Source organism: Orcinus orca, chromosome 4 (assembly GCF_937001465.1).
Source record: "Orcinus orca chromosome 4, mOrcOrc1.1, whole genome shotgun sequence".
Taxonomy (NCBI): Eukaryota; Metazoa; Chordata; class Mammalia; order Artiodactyla; family Delphinidae; genus Orcinus; species Orcinus orca.
This window is the reverse complement of record NC_064562.1, coordinates 124,556,772-124,584,500: the sequence shown is the minus strand read 5'-3', so window position 1 is coordinate 124,584,500 and position 27,729 is coordinate 124,556,772. Positions and strand designations below refer to the sequence as shown.

At 37.9% G+C, this 27,729-nt stretch overlaps 2 protein-coding genes across 5 annotated transcripts in view; both read right to left on the bottom strand.

Annotated features, from left to right (window-relative positions):
* Nucleotides 1-2,828: 2,828 nt before the first annotated feature.
* LOC101290036 (RNA-binding protein with serine-rich domain 1-like) lies at nt 2,829-4,736 on the bottom strand. Its single transcript, XM_049708915.1, is given in 4 exon segments — nt 2,829-3,792; nt 3,794-3,832; nt 3,834-4,318; nt 4,562-4,736. Coding segments are annotated over 4 exon segments (864 nt in total). The 3' UTR covers nt 2,829-3,627.
* A 617-nt stretch (nt 4,737-5,353) lies between these two features.
* The window catches only part of SEC24B (SEC24 homolog B, COPII coat complex component), a 93,860-nt gene continuing 71,484 nt past the window's right edge, over nt 5,354-27,729 (bottom strand). For all 4 annotated transcript variants that reach the window (XM_033427772.2, XM_033427773.2, XM_004269583.4 and 1 more), the window contains 14 exons: nt 26,711-26,823; nt 25,113-25,231; nt 24,693-24,748; nt 24,254-24,460; nt 22,254-22,377; nt 21,688-21,846; nt 20,528-20,701; nt 19,784-19,894; nt 17,827-18,002; nt 17,087-17,224; nt 15,752-15,856; nt 14,875-14,967; nt 6,505-6,608; nt 5,354-6,262 (listed from right to left, as the gene is read on the bottom strand). In XM_033427772.2, coding sequence (XP_033283663.1) covers nt 6,148-6,262; nt 6,505-6,608; nt 14,875-14,967; nt 15,752-15,856; nt 17,087-17,224; nt 17,827-18,002; nt 19,784-19,894; nt 20,528-20,701; nt 21,688-21,846; nt 22,254-22,377; nt 24,254-24,460; nt 24,693-24,748; nt 25,113-25,231; nt 26,711-26,823 — 1,794 coding nt within the window. In that variant the 3' untranslated portion in view covers nt 5,354-6,147. The remainder of the gene's footprint in view (nt 6,263-6,504; nt 6,609-14,874; nt 14,968-15,751; nt 15,857-17,086; nt 17,225-17,826; nt 18,003-19,783; nt 19,895-20,527; nt 20,702-21,687; nt 21,847-22,253; nt 22,378-24,253; nt 24,461-24,692; nt 24,749-25,112; nt 25,232-26,710; nt 26,824-27,729) is intronic.

Genomic DNA, 27,729 nt, shown 5'->3' with positions numbered 1-27,729 from the left:
GTATATTTCAGATTCTAGTTTGAGACAATTATAGTGTAAAAATAAGCATATACATCACTACACCCTAATCAAATTATCAACAAATTAATTGGCTATTGAGCTAAAATAATAGGTACCTGAAAAACAAGAATAGTCGCTTGACTAAAACCATGAACATGTCTGAGCAGTGGTGATGCACTCATAAAAACTGACTGATCACCAGCTGTAGGGTAGTTTCTGTCCGTTGTCTGACAGACTGTCTGTGGCATAGCACCTGTCGCTGGAGGAGGCCATCAAAAAGACGTGACTGCCAGTTGACCCTGGCACCTGGAGGCTCCCCACCCGCTCCCCTAGCCTTGGATTCTGTATTCTGCTTGCTTTCCCTGCTCCCAGCAGCTGCTCCAAGGATCCAGTGTTGAGGCTCCCTGGACCGTGTACGTGACTGAAGCCAGTTAAGGTCTCTATATAAACTTCTAAGATTCTGGCAGGTAGGTGTGGAGTCCTACTGGTTTTGTGGCCGCCCGAGACAAGCCTTGTAAGTAAGTTCCCTTGCGTATTAAAACTGCCACCTACCAATCTGGAGTGGCTGCCTCTTTCTTCGGCCGCTCCCCGCCCTCTGCATATGTGGAGGCATGTTTCAGATTTCACCCAAGAAGCTCCCGAGGAGGTGGCAACCGAATTATCTGTATACACGCACTTCAGGGAGTTTTTGCAAAATTACAAACTTGCACAGGAACCAGGTTTCTTAGGAGAACAGTAGAGTGTCAAGTAATCTTTAATAAAACAGTGATTTTCATTTGTGACTACCAATTTAGCAATCTGTAACAACTCATTTAGTGGGTTACTGGTAAGCAATGCTTTTTGGCCCCCAAATTGACATGAAAATCTACAAAACTGTGCACTGTTTACCAATGGGAACTAAAGAAAGGGCTTTCATTTTTGGATCAGCTCATGACCCATGAGAAGGCAATGCGTTAACAGCCTCTGTGTCTCCTAACCGAGGCTAACTTCTCTGCTGCTCATAGGTATTACAAGAAGGCAGGAGGAAGAGGATACCCAATTTTTTGGTTGATGCAGATTCCATCTCTGAGTTTAGAGATAAAAGATGAGTGATTCGGGCTTCAGTGGTTGAGAGTCCGCCTGCCAATGCAGGGGACACAGGTTCGTGCCCCGGTCCGGGAAGATCCCACATGCCGCGGAGCGGCTGGGCCCGTGAGCCATGGCCGCTGAGCCTGCGCGTCCGGAGCCTGTGCTCCGCAACGGGAGAGGCCGCAGCGGTGAGAGGCCCGCGTACCGCAAAAAAAAAAAAAAAAAAGATGAGTGATTCATAAAATATCTACCTACCATTTTTATTTTTCAGGAGGTCTCCGTTTCATGTGCCAAAGGTTTTTTTTTTTTAAATCTTGAACTGTCTTCTTTCAGTGATTAGCAATTCCACCTAAATAGTATCTTCAGTGTTGTTTTCAGCTTCGTTAGTTTTCCTCTTCTTTTGGCCTTTAAAAGTATTTTTAGTGTCTTCAAAAGTTACTTTGAATAGAGGACGCATAGTTTTCTTAACAACACTTTGCTACTATGTGCATTTTATAGCCTCACAGGTTGACTACAACAGATTCAAGCTCTAAATGGCTTTCAAATAGGTTTTAGCACACAAATATACATTAATGTATAAATAAAGAATAGAATTCTTTTTCCATCAATGCTCTTGATTTGTGCTACGGACATATTCTTTAAGAGCAGTATGTAAACTATAAATCAAATTGTATGTTCCTATTAAACAATGGTTCTAGTAAGGGATTAGGAGATTTTCACATTGCCTGGGATACTCTTAAAAAACTGCCGACTTTAATGAGTTTCAATTAGTTGAAAAGGGGCTCAGAGAACTCCTGGTAAGCATGCCCCTTCCTCTTGTCAACTTCCCGCCTCACAAATAAAAAATGGCCAGAGGCTTGCTGCACAGGAGGTGATGAGGACGATTATCTGTAGACTCCCCGTGAGGATCAATCTCCTCAGGCCGATGTTCTTGCTGATGTCAGTCTTCACATTCTCTAACTGAAGTCTGGCCGTCTCCAGAGGACAAAGCCTTTCAAGGTGGCTGTTTCTGATCTCAAACCCGAGGTAGGCATCCCTCTGCTCCTCATTTGTAGACATCCAGATTAAACTTCCCTCAAATCTCAATTCCAAGCATCCCATATCCTGACCACCACCTCCTATCTTTCCAGCTCATTCCCTCTGGTATCCATACCCTAACAGCTCTCTGACCTCAACAGGACCTCCAAACTACTAAGCCCATGACCTTTTTCTATCCATCACTCAGTATGTGCCCCTTTCACTTAAATGACACAGTATCTTCCTTGTATACATCCTCAATTCCCTCGCTCTTCTGTTCCAACTTAAATCCAACTTTCCACCAGGTGGTGAATGTGGCTAGAAGGAAGAGGCATGCTAACTGGGTTCACTTGAAGTTCATGGCTCACATCGAAAGAAGGGCCCTCGGTGCTGCTTGACTGGTCAGTCGGATCTCTCACTCTCCTAGGTGACTATTTCTTGGAATCTCACACTCTTTCCCCTTTCGCAGCTGATAACTCCAATCGCTTCTTTTATAGGGAATCAGAGTGATCAGAAGCTAACTTCCACATTCACTCACTGCAAAGGTCCCCCCGGGATGGTTTCTTCCAGACAGCCACATGGCTTTAGGGCTCTGCTCAACTGTCACCTTTTCAGAAGGGCCTTCCCTAGTTACTATCAAAACCAGCATTCTTTTTCTTTTAAGACAATCATGTTTAATTACCTCACAACTGAAGCTGCCTTTGGGGCCAAGGGGCAGGAAGGAGGCTGTGAACCCAACACTTGAGCTGCACTCTAATCCTAGGTTTATTCAACACAATTCTTTTCTCTACACAACAAGGTACAAACACAATATTATCTAAAATGCTACAAAGTTACAAAACTCCAAAGAGAAAATGTATAGTACTGACTGTACAATAAAAGCCAAAAAAACAATGTACACGTTGCCAAGGTAACCTGCATGACCACCATGTATACCAACACAACGCAGCGGGGGGCGGGGGGGTTCTGTGATGACCCGACAGAGTTGACTCTCAACTTACCAGTTTCAGAGAGAAAGGGAGACATGGGTATGGGTGTGTGTGTGTGTGTGTGTGTGTGTGTGTGTGTGTGTGTGTGTACGACATGAGTACACGTGAAAAGAACCGTTTTGGGTATTTGGCCCTAGAGGTCAGAAAAGGACTCATGCAGGGGAGCACGGCCAGGCTAACAAGAACGGCAGCTGCGTAAAAGCACACCTTTCCTGTGGGACCCTGCAGGCCAACAGGTTAGGGCACGAGCAGGCCACCAGATGGGACCCAGGTCGTCTGTGGAATGGGAAAACATGCTCCCAGGCTGGGGCTGTACCACCTCCTGGAGCCCCCTGCTCATCCCTGCGGGCTCTGCCACTAAACTGCCTGTCAGGAACTAGAAACGCGGAAGCTTTCTAGCCAGAAGACTGGAGGGCATCTTTATAAGCACGCCCCCAAACCAACGACGCTCCTGCAGCCGGAACTCTGCCTCCAGGGGAAACGTGGCAATTACTGCCTTCACCTTCGAGGCCTGCCCGGGTAAGGGATTTCTTTCCTACCGATCCTCCTTCGTCTAGAAAAGTGACAAAAGTGAGTTGGCGGGAATACAAGTCACAGGGCAGAGCTTCGGTGGCCCTGCGCATCGGGAGGAGTTGAAGCTGGAGCAGCTCCTGGGGCTGCGGCGGCCGGGGGACCTGCGCCGAGGGGGACGCGACCTTCTCCTCCTCCGTGGGGGGGGGCCTGCGCCACATGGGAGGCGGTGGCGGCACTCTCCTTCCTGGGAGGGCTGAATCGCCTGGGGGGTGGCCGAGGCCAGGGGGCCAGCACAGCGGTGGCAGTGATCTGCTGGCCATCGATGTGTCCTCCGTCCGCGTGCCTCAGCGCCTTCTCGGCTTCATCTGGATTCTCACACTCCGCGTATACGTAGCCTGTAGACAGATGGGGGTGCATCCTTTCTACAGGCACGTCAATCATTTTAATTTTCCCGTAGGTGGAGAGTATCTCCATGTGATCCTCGGTCACATTCCTGGTGAGCCTTCCAACGTGCACTTTGGCGGGTTTAGGGGAAGGGCTCCGCCGTTTCCTTTCCTTTTCATCTCTTTTGGGTGGTTTGGATTTGGAGCGGGAACGTCGCCTGCTGTCATGCCTGCGCCAAGAAGGGCTCGGAGAGCCAGGGGAGCTGCTGGAACTTCCGGAGCGGCTCGAGGCTGAAGAGGAGCTGCAGCCGCTGCGGGAGCCCGTGCTAAAACCAGCATTCTGGATTCCTTATCTGGCTTTCTTTTTCTCCGTTACATTCACCACACCCGACATATAAACGTACTGTCTTTTCCCCAGTCCTCCACAAGCTCACTCTGCAGTGTAAGCTCTGTGAAAGCAGGGATTTTATGTGTTTTGGGCCTAGAACAACAGTATCTAGCAAGGATTAGTACTTATAAATACCTATTAACTGAGGAACAAACTATCCAAAGACAAAACATTTCATCTTTCTTAAAGCAGAAACACGATACTTTGCATTGTAAAATTAGAGTACTCGGTTGCCCTTGGAGTACTGCGGTCGATCCTCGCGTCCCACAAGAGTCCCCTCCCGGATGCAGCACGGTGTGGGGACGGCTGGGAGAAGGTGGTGGGTGTGCAGAGCATCTGACGTCTACTATTGGCTCGGCCGCTAATTAGTAACGTCATCCGGGGTGAGTCATTTAACCTCTCATTTCTAGCAGGGAATGCGAGAGAGTACTTTTATTTTTATCCAAAGAAAAGAGGTCCACCAAACACAAGCCTGTAGAAATCACTCACCACGCACATCGAGAGCCTTTTTCCTTCCAAAGTTTATCAATGGGACTTTTACAGTGTTTATAATAAAATTTTATTTACAAGCTAATGGATCATGAACAGTTTTTATAGTAAATAAGCTGTTAGTAAATGAGTTTTTTTTTCCCATCAGAATAAAATCACTCTCAAAGTTCAAGATGGTAATCTTAAAGTCAATTCAACAGGATAGTCACAACGTTATAAAAATTTTCTTGCTATGCGTGTGCAGGAAAAAATGCCTAATTTAACCAAGAAAAACAAATTAAGGTTATGATTAGTCAATAATCATGTGTTTTGAAAGCAGTGTTGTTTTAGAATACAAACAGAATAAGTACTTGATAATGTCCACAAATTAATGAAAACATATTCACATATATTACCTAGTGAAATGTGGTATCACTGTGTTTCCCCAAGCAGTAAATTCAATACATCCTATAAGTAAAAATACCACCAACACTCCCCGACCACAAACACACAAACACCAAGCCATATTGTCAAGCAAAATATTTTTAATTAGTAGGCTGATCATAAATAAATCCACATAAAAGATTTAACAGAATTACAAAGAGTTTTGTGTTTCTTTTGTGGACTCAATTCGTAATATGCGTTAGTCAACCTCATTCTCTAACTGCCACCAAAAGAGTTGTCATCCAACAATGCAGCACAGTTTAAGCAATTCATATTCTGTAGTTACATTTTTACATTTTCTTTACAAATGTAACATTTATGTACATTATATATATATATTGTTTTCTATAGTTCATGTACTGAAACTCTATTGTTTTTACAGGGAAAATACTGAATTCATTTAATGAATATGAATCATTCCTTGTTAAAAAGTAATTCATATAAACAAATAACACGGTACCACTGCCTTTTGGCATCTCTTGTCAGAGTTCAAGTCCAGAAATGTTATATTAATTATAAGAAAAGGGAATTTATCTAATATTACATTATGACATTATCATCCCACATAACTACATAAGTTTGCCGGCTTGCAATGAACAGAGCACTGTACTGCTGCACTACTGGAAATGTGTGGAAACCAATTCAAAATATACTTCGCGAAACAGCATCATCCTTACCATTAGTTTAGGATGAAGAAAATCTGTCAAGTTATTTCTTCGTCTTTACCTTTTGCCAAAGCCTCAGACCAGGTGCTATGCTACACATTGTCTCTTGTAACAACAAATGCCTACATTTCAACTTTCCTATGTGCTTCTCTGACAGATTACACTTTACCTAGGTTATAGACCATTTTCTTCTTATTCAATTTTATTCCACTTCACTTACAAATCTGCTGCTGAACGTGAAGCAAAAATTCATAGTAAGAGAATGCGGCTTCTGTCCGGTCTTCAATCAAATGTTGAAAAAATTCTGTTTTGGCAGGACTCTCATCTCTGAAGAAGAAAAAGGGGTTTTTATCTATAATGCATACTATTAAAAAGAATACTTATACATCAAAAAAATTACTAATTCATAGGAACTTGAAAATGAATAGGGGATGTTAATCAAGTAACAGCATTCTACCACTAGAATGTGTTTTGATATTATTATTTAAAATTTGCTTTTGAAGACAAACAATTTCACAAAGACTGGACAGGATAAGACAATTTCATAATTAAGTTACAGAAGTACTTACTTTACCACGTGAAGAATTGGGTTTAATGGTCTGTTGTCTCTAAGCCAGGTTATAAAGGATCTAGCTCTTTCTGATGAAAGGGTGTCTAGCTCTGGAAGATGTGTCTGGTAAAAAATGTAATTAGGAGATTATTTCCTTTCTCAGAGACTTAGGCAGTGTTAGGACTCAATCATGACTGCCACTATCACCAACCAACTGCCAGCACTCGATCCCCAGCCCAAACAGCAGCAACCAAACACGTGCAATTTACACTGTCGATACATCTGGTTATGTTTTTCTAAGTCATCGATACACTTAATGATAAGTATGTGACTGACATTTTATCTGAATATTATACTTTTTTCCAGACAAGTCAATAAAACATACACAATGATTAGTATTTCACGTATATTGTGTTACACTTTGCATGTTTCTTCTAAAGGAAGTATTCAAGAGAAGGGGGCTATCACTAAGCTCCAATTTCACTTATAAACAACTATACATTATACCCTATTCTAATAGGCATTCTTAGGGAATTTTATGTTTTCTTTAGTCCTTAAAATTTAAGGGCAAGGAATTTCAAAGAATAGTGTGAATGTGTAAATATATTTAAACACTATATGCAAGACTATTTTAGATACCTAAAAAGTCTATTCTTTGCACATTATTCTCTCTTCAGGTTGTATTCTTTTTAACAGATGCATAGATATTATTTATTTAATGCTACAAGTATATGTGTACATATAAATACTTCCATGAATATACCTATAGGATATATTCTTAGGAGTAAATAATTCACTGTTTTATACACTGTGTGATTTTAATTTGAACAGATATTGTCAAATGACCCTCCAAAAGACTGTGTAAATGTAGAGTCCAATCAGTAGTATTTGACAGGCCGGTTGACCTATTCCCTCTGCATTACTGCCTGTTATCAAATTTAAAAAAATTTTACCAGCTGGCAAAAATCTGATAAATGAAAGAAATGCTACGCTGTTATTTTGTTTTCTTAATTACAAATGAAGTTGAACACTGTTTCATATGGCCACTACTATATCTTCTGCCCATGAATTACCTGTTCAAATCATTCCTCATTTTTCTTTTCTTATTTGAGGGAGTGCGGGTGTCCTTTTCTTAAAAATTTGTAAGAGAACTTCTTATCCTAGAGAAATAAGCCCCTTTCCAGTCATATGAGTTACCGATAATCTTCTGATTTGGTTGTCTTTTGGCTTTATTTATTTTACCAGATAGAAATGTTTTATTTTTATGCTCTCAGATTCTTTAACCTTTTCTACCACTGACTTACAAAGGCCTTACCCATTTTAATATAATAAATATTATTTTTCTAATATTCCATTTTTTCAGTGATTTGAAATGCAATCTTTACCGCATTCTATTTTTCATGAATTAGATCCATTTCTGTACTCTGTTGTGTTCCACTGATATGTTTATTGTGCCAGTATCACAGTGCATAGATACAGCTATAAAATAAAGTTTACTATTTTATTTAGCAGGACCTGTTTTTCACATGATTTCCCCGTTGCTGATAGTATTCTCTCTTTTCAAACTTTTCCTTATTATCCTCATTTGTTGAGTCTTAGAAATGAACTCTGGGATTAATGTGTCAAATTAAAAAAAATAAATCAAACAGCAAATCTGGTAAGAATCACATTGACTTTATATTCATTTAGGAGAAAGGATATATTTACAATAAGGTAGGCCTTTTCCATTAAGTATAGAGAACTGCTTTCAGAATCATATTTCTTTGGTATTAACACACATACAGTAAAGGCCTACTGAAGAAATTATGTTTATTACCAGCAAAATAATTTCAATTAGAGAAGTTAAAGCTGTTGGAAAACAGTCTGGCAGTTGCTCAAAAAGTTAAACTTAGAGTTTACCATATGACCCGGCAATTCCACTCCTAGTTACATACCCAAGAAAGCTTGAAAACAGATGTTCACACAAACACTTCTACATGAACTGTTCATGGCAGCACTATTCACAATAGCCCCAGAGTAGAAATAACCCAAATGCCCATGAACAGATTACTGGATAAACAGAATGTGGTATATTCATACAATGGACTATTATTTAGTCATAAAAAAGAATGAACTACTGATACATACTACAACATGGATGAGCCTTGAAAACACTGTGAGAAGTAAAAGAAGTCAAACACAAAAGGCTGCATATTGTGTGATTCCATATACTGTATATGAATTGTCCAGAACAGGCAAATCCGTAGAGATAGAAAGTAAACTAGTGGTTGCCAAGGGAAAATAGAAAGGAAGAACTGGGATTAGGAACCAAGATGGTGGAGTAGAAGGATGTGCTCTCACTCCTTCTTGCGAGAACACCAGAATCACAACTAGCTGCTGCACAATCATCGACAGGAAGACACTGGAACTCACCAAAAAAGATACCCCACATCCAAAGACAAAGGAGAAGCCACAATGAGATGGTAGGAGGGGTGCAATCACAATAAAATCAAAGCCCATAATTGCTGGGTGGGTGACTCACAGACTGGAGAACACTTATACTACAGAAGTCCACCCACTGGAGTGAAGGTTCTGAGCCCCAAGTCAGGCTTTCCAACCTGGGGGTCTGGCAACGGGAGGAGAAATTCCTGGAGAATCAGACTTTGAAGTCTAGTGGGATTTGATTGCAGGACTTCAACAGGACTGGGGGAAACAGACACCACTCTTGGAGGGCACACACAAAGTACTGTGCTCATCAGGACCCAGGGGAACGAGCAGTGACCCCAGGGGAAACTGAACCAGACCTACCTGCTAGTATTGGAAGGTCTCCTGAAGAGGCGGGTGGTGGCTGTGGCTCACCGTGGGGACAAGGACACTGGCAGCAGAAGTTCTGGAAAGTACTCCTTGGTGTGAGCCCTCCCAGAGTCTGCCATTAGCCCCACCAAAGAGCCCAGGTAGGCTCCAGTGTTGGGTTGCCTTAGGCCAAACAACCAACAGGGAGAGAACCGAGCCCCACACATCAGCAGTCAAGCGGATTAAAGTTTTACTGAGCTCTGCCCACCAGAGCAACAGTCAGCTCTACCATCCACCAGTCCCTCCCATCAGGAAACTTCCACAAGCTTCTTAGATAGCCTCATCCACCACAGGCAAAGAGCAGAAGCAAGAAGAACAACAATTTTGCAGCCTGTGGAAGGAAAACCACATTCACAGAAAGACAGACAAGATGAAAAGGCAGAGGGCTATGTACCAGATGAAGGAACAAGAAAAAACCCCAGAAAACAACTAAATGAAGTGGAGATAGGCAACCTTCCAGAAAAAGAATTCAGAATAATGATAGTGAAGATGATCCAGGACCTCAGAAAAAGAATGGAGGCAAAGATCGAGAAGATGCAACAAATGTTTAACAAAGACCTAGAAGAATTAAAGAACAAACAAACAGAGTTGAACAATACAATAACTGAAATGAAAACTACACTAGAAGAAATCAATAGCAGAATAACTGAGGCAGAAGAACAGGTAAGTGACCTGGAAGACAGAATGGTGGAATTCACTGCTGTGGAACAGAATAAGAAAAAAGAAATGAAAACAGCCTAAGAGACTTCTGGGACAACATTAAATGCACCAACATTCGCATTATAAGGGTCCCAGAAGGAGAAGAGACAGAGAAAGGATCCGAGAAAATATTTGAAGAGATTATAATCGAAAACTTCACTAACATGGGAAAGGAAACAGCCACCCAAGTCCAGGAAGTGCAGCGAGTCCCATACAGGATAAACCCAAGGAGAAGCACACCGAGACACATAGTAATTAACTTGGCAAAAATTAAAGACACAGAAAAATTATTGAAAGCAGCAAGGGAAAAACAACAAATAACATACAAGGGAACTCCCATAAGGTTAACAGCCAATTTCTCAGCACAAACTCTACAAGCAAGAATGAAGTGGCATGATATACTTAAAGCGATGCAAAGGAAGAAACTACAACCAAGATTACTCTACCCGGCAAGGATCTCATTCAGATTTGATGGGCAAATCAGAAGATTTACAGACAAGCAAAAGCTAAGAGAATTCAGCACCACCAAACCAAGCTCTACAACAAAAGCTAAAGGAACTTCTCTAAGTGGGAAACACAAGAGAAGAAAAGGACCTACAAAAACAAACCTAAAACAATTAAGAAAATGGTCATAGGACCATACATATCGATAATTACCTTAAACATGAATGGATTAAATGCTCCAACCAAAAGACACAGGCTTGCTGAATGGATACAAAAACAAGACCCATCTATATGCTGTCTACAAGAGACCCACTTCAGATCTAGGGACACATACAGACTGAAAGTGAGGGGATGGAAAAAGATATTCCATACAAATGGAAATCAAAAGAAAGCTGGAGTAGCAATACTCATATCAGATAAAATAGACTTTAAAATAAAGAATGTTATAAGAGACAAGGAAGGCCACTACATAATGATCAAGGGATCAATCCAAGAAGAAGATATAACAATTATAAATATACATGCACCCAACATAGGAGCACCTCAATACATAAGGCAACTGCTAACAGTTATAAAATAGGAAACTGACAGTAACACAATAATAGTGGGGGACTTTAACACCTTACTTACACCAATGGACAGATCATGCAAAATGAAAATAAATAAGGAAACAGAAGCTTTAAATGACACAGCAGACCAGATAGATTTAATTGATATTTATAGGACATTCCATCCAAAAAGAGCAGATTACACTTTCTTCTCAAGTGTGCATGGAACATTCTCCAGGATAGATCACATCTTGGGTTACACATCAAGCCATAGTAAATTTAAGAAAATTGAAATCATATGAAGTATCTTTTCTGAACACAACGCTATGAGACTAGAAGTGAATTACAGGGAAAAAAACGTAAAAAACCAAACACATGGCGGCTAAACAATACGTTACTAAATAACCAGGAGATCACTGAAGAAATCAAAGAGGAAATCAAAAAATACCTAGAGACAAATGACAATGAAAACACGACGATCCAAAACCTATGGGATGCAGCAAAAGCAGTTCTAAGAGGGAAGTTTATAGCTATACAAGCCTACCTCACGAAACAAGAAAAATGTCAAATAAACAATCTAACCTTACACCTAAAGGAACCAGTGAAAGAAGAACAAACAAAACCCGAAGTTAGCAGAAGGAAAGAAATCATAAATATCAGAGCAGAAATAAATGAAATAGAAACAAAGAAAACTATAGCAAAGATCAATAAAACTAAAAGCTGGTTCTTTGAGAAGATAAACAAAATTGATAAACCATTAGCCAGATTCATCAAGAAAAAGAGGGAGAGGACTCAAATCAATAAAATTAGAAATGAAAAAGGAGAAGTTACAACAGACACCGCAGAAATACAAAGCATCCTAAGAGACTACGACAAGCAATTCCATGCCAATAAAATGGACAACCTGGAAGAAATGGACAAATTCTTAGAAAGGTATAACCTTCCAAGAATGAACCAGGAAGAAATAGAAAATATGAAGACACCAATCACAAGTAATGAAATTGAAACTGTGATTAAGAATCTTCTAACAAACAGAAGTCCAGGACCAGATGGCTTCACAGGTGAATTCTATCAAACATTTAGAGAAGAGCTAACACCTATCCTTCTCAAACTGTTCCAAAAAATTCCATAGGAAGGAAGACTCCCAAACTCATTCTATGAGGCCACCATCACCCTGATACCAAAAGTAGACAAAGATACTACAAAAAAAGAAAATTACAGGCCAATATCACTGATGATTATAGATGCAAAAATCCTCGACAAAATACTAGCAAACAGAATCCAACAACACATTAAAAGGACCATACACCATGATCAAGTGGGATTTATTCCAGGGAAGCAAGGATTCTTCTATACACATAAATCAATCAATGTGATACACCATATTAACAAATTGAAGAATAAAAACCATATGATCATCTCAACATATGCAGAAAAAGCTTTCGATACAATTCAACACCCATTTATGATAAAAACTCTTCAGAAAGTGGGCAGAGAGGGAACCTACCTCAACATAATAAAGTCCATATACGACAAACCCACAGCAAACATCATTCTCAATGGTGAAAAACTGAAAGCATTTCCTCTAAGATCAGGAACAAGACAAGGATGTCCACTCTCACTACTAGTATTCAATATAGTTTTGGAAGTCCTAGCCACTGTGATCAGAGAAGAAAAAGAAATAAAAGGAATACAAATTGGAAATGAAGAAGTAAAACTGTCACTGTTTGCAGATGACATGATACTATACATAGAGAATCCTAAAGATGCCACCAGAAAACTACTAGAGCTAATCAATGAATTTGGTAAAGTTGCAGGATACAAGATTAATGCACAGCAATCTCTTGCATTCCTATACACTAATGATGAAAAATCTGAAAGAGAAATTAAGGAAACACTCCCATTTACCACTGCAACAAAAAGAATAAAATACCTAGGAATAAAACTACCTAGGGAGACAAAAGACCTGTACGCAGAAAACTTTAAGACACTGATGAAAGAAATTAAAGATGATACCAACAGATGGAGAGATATACCATGTTCTTGGATTGGAAGAATCAATATTGTGAAAATGACTATACTACCCAAAGCAATCTACAGAATCTATGCAATCCCTATCAAAGTACCAGTTGTATTTTATATGGGACTGGAACAAAAAATCTTAAAATTTGGATGGAGACACAAAAGACCCTGAAGAGCCAAAGCAGTCTTGAGGGAAAAAAATGGAGCTGGAGGAATCAGACTCCCTGACTTCAGACTATACTACAAAGCTACAGTAATCAAGACAATATGGTACTGGCACAAAAAAAGAAACACAGATCAATGGAACAAGATAGAAAGCCCAGAGAGAAACCCACGCTCCTATGGCCAACTAATCTATGACAAGGAGGCAAGGATATACAATGGAGAAAAGACAGTCTCTTCAATTAGTGGTGCTGGGAAAACTGAACAGCTACATGTAAAAGAATGAAATTAAAACACTCCCTAACACCATACACAAAAATAAACTCAAAATGGATTAGAGACTTAAATGTAAGACTGGACACTATAAAACTCTTAGTGGAAAACATAGGAAGAACACTCTTTGACATAAATCACTGCAAGATCTTTTTTGATCCACCTCCTAGAGTAATGAAAATAAAAACAAAAATAAACAAATGGGACCTAATGAAACTTCAAAGCTTTTGCACAGCAAAGGAAACCATAAACAAGGTGAAAAGACTACCCTCAGAATAGGAGAAAATATTTGCAAGTGAATCAACAGACAAAGGATTAATCCCCAAAATATATAAACAGCTCATGTAGCTCAATATTAAAAAAACAAACAACCTAATCCAAAAATGGGCAGAAGACCTAAACAGACATTTCTCCAAAGAAGACATAGAGATGGCCAAGAAGCACGTGAAATGCTGCTCAAGTTCACTAATTATTAGAGAAATGCAAATCAAAACTACAATGAGGTATCACCTCACACCAGTCAGAATGGGCATCTTCAGAAAATCTACAAACAACAAATACTGGAGAGGGTGTGGAGAAAAGGGAACCCTCTTGCACTGTTGGTGGGAATGTAAATTGATACAGCCAGCCACTATGGAGAACAGTATGGAGGTTACTTAAAAAACTAAAAATAGAATTACCATATGCTTCAGCAATCCCACTACTGGGCATATACCCAGAGAAAACCATAATTCAAAAAGACACATGCACTCCAATGTTCATTGCAGCACTATTTACAATAGTCAGGTTATGGAAGAAACCTAAATTCCCATTGACAGACGAATGGATAAAGATGTGGTACATATATACCATGGAATATTAGTCATAAGAAGGAACGAAATTGGGTCATTTGTAGAGACATGGATGGACCTAGAGACCGTCATACAGAGTGAAGTAAGTCAGAAAGAGAAAAACAAATATCGTATATTAACGCATGCAGGTGGAATCTAGAAAAATGGTACAGCTGAACAGGTTTGCAGGGCAGAAGTTGAGACACGGATGTAGAGAACAATCGTATGGACACCAAGCAGGGAAGCGGTGGGGGGATGGTGGTGGTGGTGGTATGAATTGGGCGATTGGGATTGACATTTATACACTGATGTGTATAAAATTGATGACTAATAAGAACCTGCTGTATAAAAAAATAAATAAAATAAAATTCAAAAATTAAAAAAAAAAGAAAGGAATAACTGGGGGATATAGGTTTCTCTTTGAGGTGAATGCTCTGAAATTAGATACTGGAAGTGGTTGTAAACATTGTGAATATACTAAAAACTAATGCACTGTACACTTCAAAATGGTTAAAATGTGACTCATGGGAATTTTATCTCACAAAAAAAATTTTAAACAAGTACACAAAATCCACTGACCATTTTTTGTGGTATTGATGCAAAATTCGGATACCCGAGCACATCCTCTATAAAGTTACTGTCACAGCTTTTTCCAACCCAAATGTAAAAAACCTAAAAATAACAACAAAATTATTAAAACTCCCTAATCAGAAACCCAGTATAGCTACTTTTCTCAAAATTATCAAGCATAAAAGAGGCAAAGTATACTAACTCAAATCAAGTACGAACAAACATGAAAGTAAAAAAGGAAACCTGTAACTGGCACATTTGGAATCTACATTCAGGAATCTAGAGTGGTTCATATCTTCTCTGCTTAAATGTCAAGGCTTCTCATAAAATATATTTTACTGCTTTCCTTACCTTTTTCCCAACACGAATGTAATGCTTCAACCAGGATAACTGACTTCTCTATTTCCTACCCACTAGTTCCATCATTTCAATTACTGTCTCTGTACTTTAACTAATGCCTCCCACCCCTACCCTATTCCTGCCCCACCCCGTACTGTGGCTATCAGAATCCCTTTCCTGCTCACAAGGAATCATTTATGAAGCCATCTTGCCCATTCTGACACCCTTCACCACCACCCTGTCCAATGATCTCTCCTGAACTCCTAATTATTAATGGCATTTCAGACAATGGATCAAGTTAAACTAGATAAATTCTTAAGGTCCCTTTGAATTTTATGATTCTTGATGGTAAAATCGTTGAAGACAGGAATTTATCTCTTTACTCCTCTTAAATAAATTGACCACCTGTGCCAGTTACCAATTTACTGCCTTTGAGTTCCTAATCCACCTTTCATTGCCTGATCTGTGATAACAGAGCTGGACCCTGTAAGTGTTTCTCCTTTTGCCAGCTGGAAGTGTTAAGCTTTTGTCAGTAGTGGGTGCTTACAGAGCCACAGTCCATAAGGAAAGCACCATCTCGTGTCAGTTTCTCTGCAGACAATTTTTGAAGAGGTGGCTGAGGTACCACCCTGTCATTAACGTGTATTGCACCCTGAAAAGAAAAAGATGGAATGTGAATGTACTTACATTACTATTATTACAGGCTGGAAGCTAACTGCCACTAGCTCTTTATGAAGTACTGAAAAATGACACTTGAGAATTTTGTAGGATGCAAAAAATTACAGTTGACCTTTGAACAACATGGGTTTGAACTATATGCAGTTCTTTTCAATAAGTAAATAAATACTACAGTACTACATGATCTGCAGTTGGTTGAATACAGAACAGAGGACACAGAGGACTGACTATAAAGTTAAACACAGATTTTCAATTGCACAGGGGTTGGTGCCCCTAACTGCCTCGTTGTTCAAGGGCCAACTATATTGATAATACATTACCACCTTGGCTGTAGAATCAAGGTGCTCAGATGTATTTAAATTAAAAGACTCTTGAATGTATTCAAATTTAAAAGATAAAAACATGAATATGTAAAATGACCTGTCCATTTCCTTCCCTTCTGGGATCAGGATATGTTAAAAGTATGACTACTAAATCTGCTGCAAAGGACTTTTTTACATTCCTCTAGTAACAAAATACAGAGATGATTCCAAATAGCAGAATTTTAACACAAGGAAGAAAAATGACATTACATATTTGCATATTAAAAATACTGTTGGGGCTTCCCTGGTGGCGCAGTGGTTGAGAGCCCGCCTGCCGATGCAGGGGACACGGGTTCGTGTCCCGGTCCGGGAGGATCCCACATGCTGCAGAGCGGCTGGGCCCGTGAGCCATGGCCGCTGGGCCTGCGCGTCCGGAGCCTGTGCTCCGCAGCGGGAGAGGCCACAACAGTGAGAGGCCCGCATACCGCAAAAAAAAAAAAAAAAAAAAAAAAAAAAAAAAAACCTGTTGGATACCAGATTTGCTTTACAATAATATAATCAAAGTTTCACTCCGATCACATCAGAAACAGTCAATATCTTCAAAATATAGATGGAACTGCCCACTCTACAGCATACCTATGCAGTAAATGTAAGCAAACCCACAAGGTGAATTACTTCCCATATGAAACTATTTTTGAAAACTCTGTAACTATGACAGTATCTAACAGTCATATTGTCCAATCAAATCCATAGTTAGTGCCCTTATTTAATGTATTATTACCACAGGGGAAAAACAGATGGAAGAAATTGTTAATAATACATTACTACCTTAGCTGTAGAATCAAGACACCCAAATAAATTTAAATTAAAAAGTTTCAAACACATTGAAAAAAAAATCATACCTCATCTGTCAGTCTGTCTATCCTGTATAGGTTGGGATGAATCATTTTCATTAGATGAACAAGTGGCTGACACTTTATCTGACACATGGCATATACACGATCATCCAGGCGTGTGCTTGTACCAGTTCTAAATGCTTTCTACATGGAAAAACGATACACATTTTTCAGTAAAACATAAATATAGTGGACAAATATTAAAACAAATATATACTGTCAGTCATGGAAAAAGCGCAGCCTTCAAAGCAGACAGGCCTGGATTCAATTTTCAGCTCTGACATTCAATAGGTAGGTATGTGAGCAAGTAACTCAGCTTCTCAAAGCTATACTGTCATCATAAGAAAAACAGGGAAAATACTACTCACCTCTCTAGGCTGCTGTAAGGATTAAATAAGATGATGTATATATAACACCTATTGTGGTGCCTAAGACTTGGGAAGATGTTCCATGAACAGTCAAGTCTCTTTCCAGGAGCACACACTACGAGTGCGCTATACGCACACCATTATTCAAGCTGCTCCCACATGTTAGACTGAGAGCATATGGCTGTATGAGACTCATCATGTATTTGTATACCATCATTTCCCACTCACCTTTTCCTGTTCAAAACTTTTCCAATGCTAAGCTGTATAATTGGCTAATCAAATATTTAAAATCCCTCAGAAAACCTAGGTTTCATTTTTCACGTATGTATCAAGAATTTCAAAAGACTTTATTAAATCTACCAGTATATAGAGAACTACCTGCTTGAGAAGGGCCAAAACATAGAGAGGAAACAACTTGAGGGAGCTGGGTGCTATCAACCCAGAGTGCTGTAAATTTGAGACAGTTGAGCCGTATGCAGATAATGAATCCACCACAGCGTTCACTAAGGCATCTCTTGCATCTGATAGACTTGATGAAATCGATCGATCCACAGCTATAAAGCAACCAAAATGAAAAAGAATTTAATCATTAGATGCCAATGAATACTATGAGATACAATTTACATGCAATATTTAAGAAAGCAACAAAAATTCCATTTTTAGGTTAGAAAAATACATTTCACTTGCTCCCTCAATTTAAAAGCATCTGGGCACTTCCCCAGCAGTCCAGTGGTTAAGCCTTCCACTGCAGGGGGTGTGGGTTCAACCTCTGGCTGGGTAGCTAAGATCATGTATATGCCGTGCAGTGCAGCCATTAAAAAAAAAAAAAATCTGCTCATTAGACAATTTTGGAACTAAATCTGAATAAATCTGACAATCAGAACAAATCTACATTGTTTTGGACCTTTTTGTTTTAATCTTTTTAAGTCTAAAAACACTTAATTGCTATTGATATTAGAGAAGATGTACCATCCATCTGCTTCTGAGAAAGCTCTGGGTATCTTTTCATTACTCAAACAGAAGTCACGTGTATAAAGCATTGTTCTTTTCTGCATAAACAATGCAAGTTCTGCAACCTGAATTATCCCTTACGATCCTCTAATATCTTCTCTGTCAAAGCATTCCTTGGTCAACAAAAAAAGAGGGCAAACTAAACACAGGTTCCCTAAATATAGACAATGAAGAGCCAGATATCAGTGTGGAACTTATTTTCCTCCAGGTACATATTTTAGTAAAACAGAGATACAAATGCCCAAATATTAAAAATAAAACAATTATTGAAAAATAGTTACAGTATAATTAATTTGAAATGTAGGATAAAAAATGATAATTAAAATATTGGGATACTTAGTAAATGTTATTAAACTTTTTCCCAAAATGAGTAATAATGTTTATCTCTCTCCAGGAATACGTGGAAAATAACAAGGTTCATTTTACCTCTACATTCATCTAAAAGGTAAATTCATTAAAAACAAAACACTGTGTTATACTAATTCTCCAAAGGAGTTTTTAAACTTACATATAGTAACATTTACTTTTCAGAGTGTCATATATGTATGTCAAATGCATAGCCATGTAATCACTGCCACAATCAAGATCCATCATTCTAAAAGTATCCCCTGTGGCTGCCCCTTTGTAGTGAAATCCTCCCCCTGCTACCAACCCTGATAATCACTATCTGTTCTTCATTCCCGTAATTCTCACTCTTCCAGAATGTCATATAAATGGAATCGTATGTATGTAGTCTTTTGAGTCTAGCTTCTTTCACTTAGCATCATGCCTTTGAGAGTCACACCCATTCACATATCAGCAGTTAATTCCTTTTTATTGCCGAGTTATATTCCATTATACGGATGTACCATAATTTGTTCACGCATTCACCATTTGAAAAACATTTGAGTTGTTACCAGTTATTAGTGATTATGAATCCCACACATAATTTTTAAACTAAAGAATTAATAAGAAATATAAGAACAGTCCAATTCACACTGTTGCAAATGAAAATGTAAAACATATACTTTTTTTTTTTTTTTGCGTTATGCGGGCCTCGCACTGTTGTGGCCTCTCCCGTTGCGGAGCACAGGCTCCGGACACGCAGGCTCAGAGGCCATGGCTCACGGGCCTAGCCGCTCTGCGGCATGTGGGATCTTCCCGGACTGGGGCATGAACCCGTGTCCCCTGCAACGGCAGGCGGGCTCTCAACCACTGCGCCACCAGGGAAGCCCAAAACATATACTTTTTAAATAAGGGATTTCTAGGGTAAAAAAAAATGCCCAGGTTTCAGTTTTTAGGACAGGAAAATATATTTCACCTGTTGCTTCACTTTTTTACTCACCCATGTTTGCCAGGAGGCAGATGGAAGCTTGTACATCAGCCCCTGCGTATACATCTGCTAGCGAACTGACCACTGGCAAGCAAAGTGTGTGCACTCTAATTCTCCGCTCACCTAATGAAAGGATGGATCCATGTCATTGCAAAATACATTAGACCAAGAAAGAAAGAAAGCAGACAGGTCAAAATATTATTCAAGCTATTGTTTTGATTGTATTAAATAACCATTTAATTTTGATTTTGAAACACAAAAACAAAGTTTTACAATAAAGATGTTTTAAAGAAAATTAAACATTCTCCAAATCTGAACAAAGACTATGAACATATATTTTTTATATAGTCGAACATTAGGTTCTGGTTTTATCTTAATATCACTCACTCTAAATTATATGCAACATAATAAAATATCAGAAAACTTAGACTATGAAATAACAAATGTAGGCCTGAAGTGCCGTGCAGAATTTCTTATGTTATGGGGAAAGAAATAATGCTCAGGATGACACAGGTAGATTTAGTATGAGTTATTATAATAGCATGATCCTGAGAATACGAATCTTCCACAAGTCAAAAAAGATACCTTTAAAGATTCAAAAATGAATATTAAAAAAAGAATGGAACATATATTTGATTAACTAATATAAATTCCATTACTTCCCACTGGTGTTCATTCTTTCTCCCTATTCTCCCAGCACGTGAAAGGAGGGGAGAATTACTGTTGCAGGTTATATTTCATTTCTGTTAACATTACCCTTGCTTGATGTATATAACAGGGCTGTCTGAAAGCACACTAAGGAAGTATCTGTCAAACTTTCTTCAATTGACAGCTGTACTGCAAATCCAGCATCAGGATTGATGTTGGCGAGGGATAACAAATCAGTGGAACGGACAAAGAAGTTTCCATGGAAAGTGTGCATGGAAAGACCTACAGAAGAGAAAACTTGTTATAAAAGATGAAGTAACATTAGTATCTTTACCTCAGGCTAAAGCTACTTTTTTTTTTTTTTTTTTTAATTGCGGTACGCGGGCCTCTCACTGCTGTGGCCTCTCCCGCTGCGGAGCACAGGCTCCGGATGCGCAGGCTCAGCGGCCATGGCTCACGGGCCCAGCCGCTCCACGGCATGTGGGATCCTCCTGGACCGGGGCACAAACCCGTGTCCCCTGCATTGGCAGGCAGACTCCCAACCACTGTGCCACGAGGGAAGCCCTAAAGCTACTTTTTAAAATAAAAAATATCTCTGATTTTGAATCAGAAGGATAACTGGGGAGTAGTATTGGATTGTTGGTGGAGGTTCTAAAATATCAATTCAAAAACACCAATGCAGGTTATATAAAAGGAGGCTACACATTTAACTTGTATTGACGATCTTATAATATTTTCCTATAGGTAATTTGAAGTCAGACAGAATTTGAAGTCAGACAAAATTTCCTATAGGTAATTTGAAGTCAGACAAAAAAGACCTAACGTACAAAATTAAACAAATGAAGGTTACTATACAACTTACTTAAGAATTAAAATAAGGGATGAGAATCCCTCCAGCAAACATTCACATAAAAGAGATAATGTAAATTGAAGACCATTTGAATGATTAGGAAGGCAAAGGTTATTAATCTGACGATTTTCACTTAAGATCTTCCCTATTCCTCAAATTCTTCTGAAATCACCTCCAATGTGGACTTTCTCTTGGGTTCTTTCTAATAAAGCAAAACATCACCTTTGCCCACTTATTCAAATTGCTTAAAAAATTCGGCAATTATTTAATAACTATATTTAAAACAGGGTATAGCTAACTGGATCAAGCAGAAAATCCTTTATGATCATTATAGGTAGTCAAAGGTCATCAGTATATGAATGCTTATTAATTTTGACAAAAGTATATAATATAAAGTATAATTTATATAATTTCATACCTTTAGTACACCTTATTCTCATAACAGCTTCAAATCCAATTTTTCTTGTGAGATATCGTTTTAGATCTTTTTGTAACTTTTCTGCTTGTGAAGGATTGTGAGTATAGTGGAAAGATGGGTAATAATAGATGCACCCTGCAGAATACTTGGACATGCAAGCTTTAGAGAGAAATATAAGTATTAGCTACAGAAACAATAATATTCTACTTGTCCAATAGCAGTGCACATTCTGTATTATGAAGAAATCTAACTCGTAGTGAAAAAAAACTAAAGTGGTCAAAATGGGGATAATATATATATCTGAGAAACACAAACATTTGTAAAATATATAATGAATTTACTGTTGAGCAGAATGGTAAAGGAATTGTATTTGAAAAAAACAACAACAACCCATAATAGCATTTTATATGTGTATAGTGCTTTAAAGTTTACGGGTAATTTTCATAGACATTATCTAATTCACATCTTTCTCCCCAAACTATTGAGAACTCTTAGTAAAGAGTTTAGATTTAATTATATGCTAAAAATGTTTATGTAAACAGATAAACACAATGATATCTCCTTACCTAGAGAAGCGAGATCAGAGTACTGTGAACTTAAAAGGAACAGATCCACTGCAGTCTGCTGCCCTGAGCAATCTAAAGCAAGTTTCTTATAAAAATCAGTTGCAGGGCCAAGATGCTGTACAACCTAAGTCAACAGGTCATAAAGTAAGAGCTAGAAACCTTGAATTATGCATATATTTCTGTCTGTTAAAATAAGGAAGAGGATATCCTCTGTCCCCCTATCAAACTAAGGAGTTTTTAAAATGTCTAGGTAGTTGGCACAAATTTCCTATGAGGATAATAACAATCGCTAACATTTATAAAGCACTTATGTGCCAGCACAGATGTTTATATAAATTATTTAACCCTCATAATAACATATATCTCATAGAGTTACCAACATTTTACAGATGAGAGAACTGAGGCCAAAAAAATGATTATGTAACTCGACCAATTATATTGTCATTCAGTGGTAGATGCTGGAATATAATAAACCCAAGAAGTCTGGCTCCAGAGTGAGTGCTGTTACCCATTACTGTACATATACTGTTACATAACAACATGAGAGAATAACAGATTAAGGAAAGTTTTTCCTGTTGGTATGAGGACACTTGAGCTGAGGAGGTGGCACTGGAGAAGAGTTAAGAATGCAAGAGCCGGGCTCCAAGTTCTTAATTACTATGCTACATTGCACAACAAAATGTTTCAATCTTCTTAACTATAGTGTATGACTATTATATCAGAGTTTAAAACGGAGGAGATACTTAAGCTTTTGTGTCCCAGGCAGATAGAGGACATTTCTGGAAGTTAAATGAGAAAAAAAACCCTAAAACTGTATCAAAGAATCAGTAAACACTTTGCTCTGTTCAAAACACCTCAGTACTTTGTAATGGATTACAATATAGTGCTATTCTTCTTTAGCAAATTGGTTAAGAATAAAAAAGCAACAATACTTAATGGTGGCTAGAAGATGAGTCCTTAAGAGTACAGGTTGATAAAACCCCCAGTAAGTAGAATACAATAGTAATTTAAATACAGTTTATACTCATTGATCCAATTATTTCACTTCTAGGAATTTATCTTACGGAAAAAACGAATACGTGGCTAAAGATTTATAACACTATTAAACGTGTTTAATTCATACTCATAACTAGTTGTAATGGCCTTTTCATACATATATAAGTTGAGGTCAGACAAAACTTATGCACAGAACAAAAATCATTGTCCCAGTTCATTTATTATTTGAAATAGGGATTAAAATACCCTGACCAAATCTTCATGTAAAACCCTAGTAATATTCAGCCTCATATTCTTTTTTTTTTAATAGTGAAAACACTAGCGACAACTATTCAACAGCTAGCAGGCAATTAATTAAATCAAGTTTTTCACATTTACTAAAAAACATTTTTTTCAGGAGAATTTTTAGGGACCTCAGAAAATGCTATGTACTCTTCAATGAAAAAAGTCATTTAAAAAATATAGAATAATGTATGATACCCAGTTATGCTTATTTGTATTTGTATAACTAAATGCTATTATCCTGACAGTGAGATAATTGACTTATATTTGTTTCCACTTTCCAAGTTTTATACAATGATTTATATTACCTTTATAATAAAAAAGTTTGTTAGTATGTGCATGTTAAATTATAATATCTCAGATTTAGTAAGTATTATCACTTGTGAAATAGAAAAGAGCAGTGGAGTCAGAAAATCAAGTCACATCTTTACCATAAAATACTTAATAACTTTTGGCAAGACCATTTAATCTGTTTCCCCATTTGTAACATGAAAGGGTTAGAGTAGATAATTCTAAATTTCTATGACTTGTAAACAAAGTAATAAAAAGAACACACTGCAACACAAAAACAAAACAATAATTGAATTAAACTCTCTAAAAAGAAAACCAGTTTTCTTTTTTTTTTACTATCAATGAAGTAGAAAAATAGAATAAACAATTACACAGTCTATAGAGGTAGAAGACACAATCTTAAATATGACAGAGAAACTAATATAAAATACCTTTGTGCTTGATCTCTGATTAGGATCTTCTCTGGACTGCAGAAGTCCTGCCCCCAAGGAAGGTAACTGTGTCTGAAATACTGACACACGGCCACCTGTTGGAGACATTAATTTAAAGGCAGCCTGGAGGGCAGGACCCAGGGCACTGTGTGTTTCTCTTGTATTGGTGAACATATTTGGTAATGCATTCAATAAGTCTTTTATAAGCTGGGAAAACAAAGATTAAAAATTGAATTACTGAGAAGGCAAAGCAATATTATTCTTTAAAACATTCCAGAGTATAGTACGTGCCACTGCATTTTGGAGGACTGTGAGTAGTCAACAGATATCTACCTACACTGTCTACTGCAATGTTAATATACACCAAGTAAACACATGTTCAGCATTTTAGTAATCAGTTGAAGTAAGAGAAATACTTTAAGAAAAAAATCAATCTCACCTCTTTACTTTCATACAGATTCACAAGTAAGCTATCCGGTGTAGGTAGAAAAACATCTATAGGGAAAACATATATTTTAACCAAATGATAAATAAGCCAAAAGAATTTTGAATTAAAAAATCTTAGTTTTTCTAAGGCCATACATGTTAACAGGTACCATAATATTGCTTTATTAAATATATATATACGCTGTATGTATTATATGTGTGTGTGTGCTCGAGCATGTATAAGTACACACACATGGGTATAAAAAACTTAGAATCAAGTATTTTCCAGGAAAACAGTTATTTTAAAACAAATACCAAAGTAGGCTAAATTATCCATATAGCATTACAACAAGATGTACTGTAAAATAAAGTAGGCTTAATTCCAAAATTCTGTTTTATTAATAAACAGAGTTTTATTTTATTCACTGCTTACCATCTATATCAGATACAATCAACATCTGAGGCTGTGATAATCCTTCTTGTAAATTGTAGAAATGAATAGTGCTATCAAAGGTCATGAATCCTATTCTTGTTCGTGAATCTCCAGGAAGCCTAAAGAAAGAAATGATAATTTTAAAAACTATTTTTCATTCCCAATTTTATCTTTTTGGCTTTGCATAGTCCACTGAATTCGCAGTCACTCATCTTTGTTGGACTGGCTCCTATTTCTAGGGCTATATTCTCATATACTTTTCCAGCAAGCTAACTCTTCAGTCTTCAAAACTGTTTCTTGGGGCTTCCCTGGTGGCACAGTGGTTGAGAGTCCGCCTGCCGATGCAGGGGACACGGGTTCGTGACCCGGTCTGGGAGGATCCCACATGCCGCGGAGCGGCCGGGCCCCATGAGCCATGGCCGCTGAGCCTGCGCGTCCGGAGCCTGTGCTCCGCAATGGGAGAGACCACAGCAGTGAGAGGCCCGCGTACCGCAAAAAAAACAAAACTGTTTCTTTGCAGAGGGTCTTCCATTGCCACACAATGCTGAAGTTATGTCCGAATTAAGCACTTGAGACTTAAAAAAGGGCAAATGCTTCAATCAAGGATAAAAATATGAGAACTCCAAGTTACTAACAGAATCTAAAAGCAAATCATTTAATGTCTATGGATATTTTTAATCTTGAATGTCTCAATGTTATCAGTTTATTCACAGGCCAAGATCAGTGATATGCAATTATGGTGGCAACAGCTAGCACTCAGTAGAGCAAGGACTCTCAAACTCAAATGGAAGATGGGGGAAAAGAACCTTTTGGAATAACCTAGTACTTCTGACAAAATATTCATACATAACCACCCCTACACCTCTACACATGTCAAGAATCACTGCAATAGGAAACTACTCTTACTAACGATCTTAAGTCATATTTCTTATGAGTGTTGGAGTAGAAAGAGAAATGTATAAACAACTTTGTTTTCCAGAGATTTGGAAGGTTCATTTTTTAAGTTATTTACGGGTCTCCTTCATGACTAATACTGGTAGACACACAGGTAGGAATTAAAACCAAGTATAAGTACCCTATGCTATACTCTGTTTCCACTTCCACAATAAAGCTCCTTACTAATGCGCCTGTTCAGTTTCTGGTTTCCTGAAATATTCAGCACAAAATCAATTCCCTCCTTCCCTTTATTTGGCTCATTCTCTCATTAGCACATTTTAAACTATCTTATGAAAAACTCCTTGCTCAGGCATAAATTACAGCTAGATTTCTCTCATTTCTCTCTTGATACCCTGGCTAAATTGAATTTTCTGAGTCCCAGTGCTCAGATCTGCTAAGTCAGAGAGATAGTTAGATGAGATCTAAATTCCTTACCAAGTATTAAAACTTTTATGGTTTTAAGAATCAGATATCAAGTCATAAATCATAATAATCTAAGTAGCAGGATCTTTATTCTAAAGTAGCCAGGACGTACTCTTTTAGTGACGAATGAAATCAAACTTAATAAAAACCAACCCCATAAATTGCTAATAAACACTTCATACACACACACATACCACACACACACACACACACACAAAATGAGTAAAAAAAATTCTTACTTGTCTAGATTTTCTAACAGTGACTGGCACAAAATTGTCAAATATCCAGCTTCCACTGCATTATGAGACACATCTAAAACAAACAAGTAAACTGCTGGTTGAGGTGGACGAAGCTGAAAGGAATAGAAATAATGTAACGTATTTAGTAGGTATAATTTATTCTTTTTATATCACAACTACTACTGGATATTTACTGAGTGTATTCGGAAAAAAAAAAAAGGAAGATATGCCAATCAAGAATCATATAGGTCATATGCTAAAAATTAAAGATTACTTCTTACTTCACCATTTCAATTAGACTGATTCCTAAGGAGCCAGAACAGAGTTGGGAATATAATAAGTTGTGAAGAAGAAGCTGAGAGTAAAAGTGACCATGAGTTAAAATGGAAAATATATTAATATGGAAATAGATGAGAAAACAGTAGTTGGGCAGATGCAAAATTGGACACAAAGGATCATAAAAAAAATCACAGAAATAAAGAAGGAAATGGGTCAAGCACCAGGAACTTCATACACATTAGCTGTCCCTATTCACCTTTTCCCACTAGCAACATTTTACATTTATGCAGACAACAAAGATTGGAAGTGAGGACACAGAAGAAATGCAAGTTATTATACAGATATTTTAAATGAGTAGAAATAATAAAGAAATGAGCAGAACTTAGGCGAAGAATTTGTTTTTGTAAGCGGAAAAGAAGAATGAGATCTGAAGAATCAGTATAATTAAAAAACAGGTAGAATTTTATGATGAAGTGGAAAGAGAAAAGTCAGATGCAAGTTAATATCCATTTATCTTGATATCTGTACTGGGTGAACCAGTAAGATGGTGGTATCTTTAAGAGCATGAAAATGGCAGTTTTTGGCAAAAACACGAGTTTTTCTGTTTAAGGAAAATGGTAAAAAGAATATTTATATTCATTCCATGCAAGTAATCAAATCAAAATGACAACAAATTGTAGATGCTAGTGCTCATCATGAAACATTACCGATGTTTCTTAGTGATATAACTGCATTCTTCT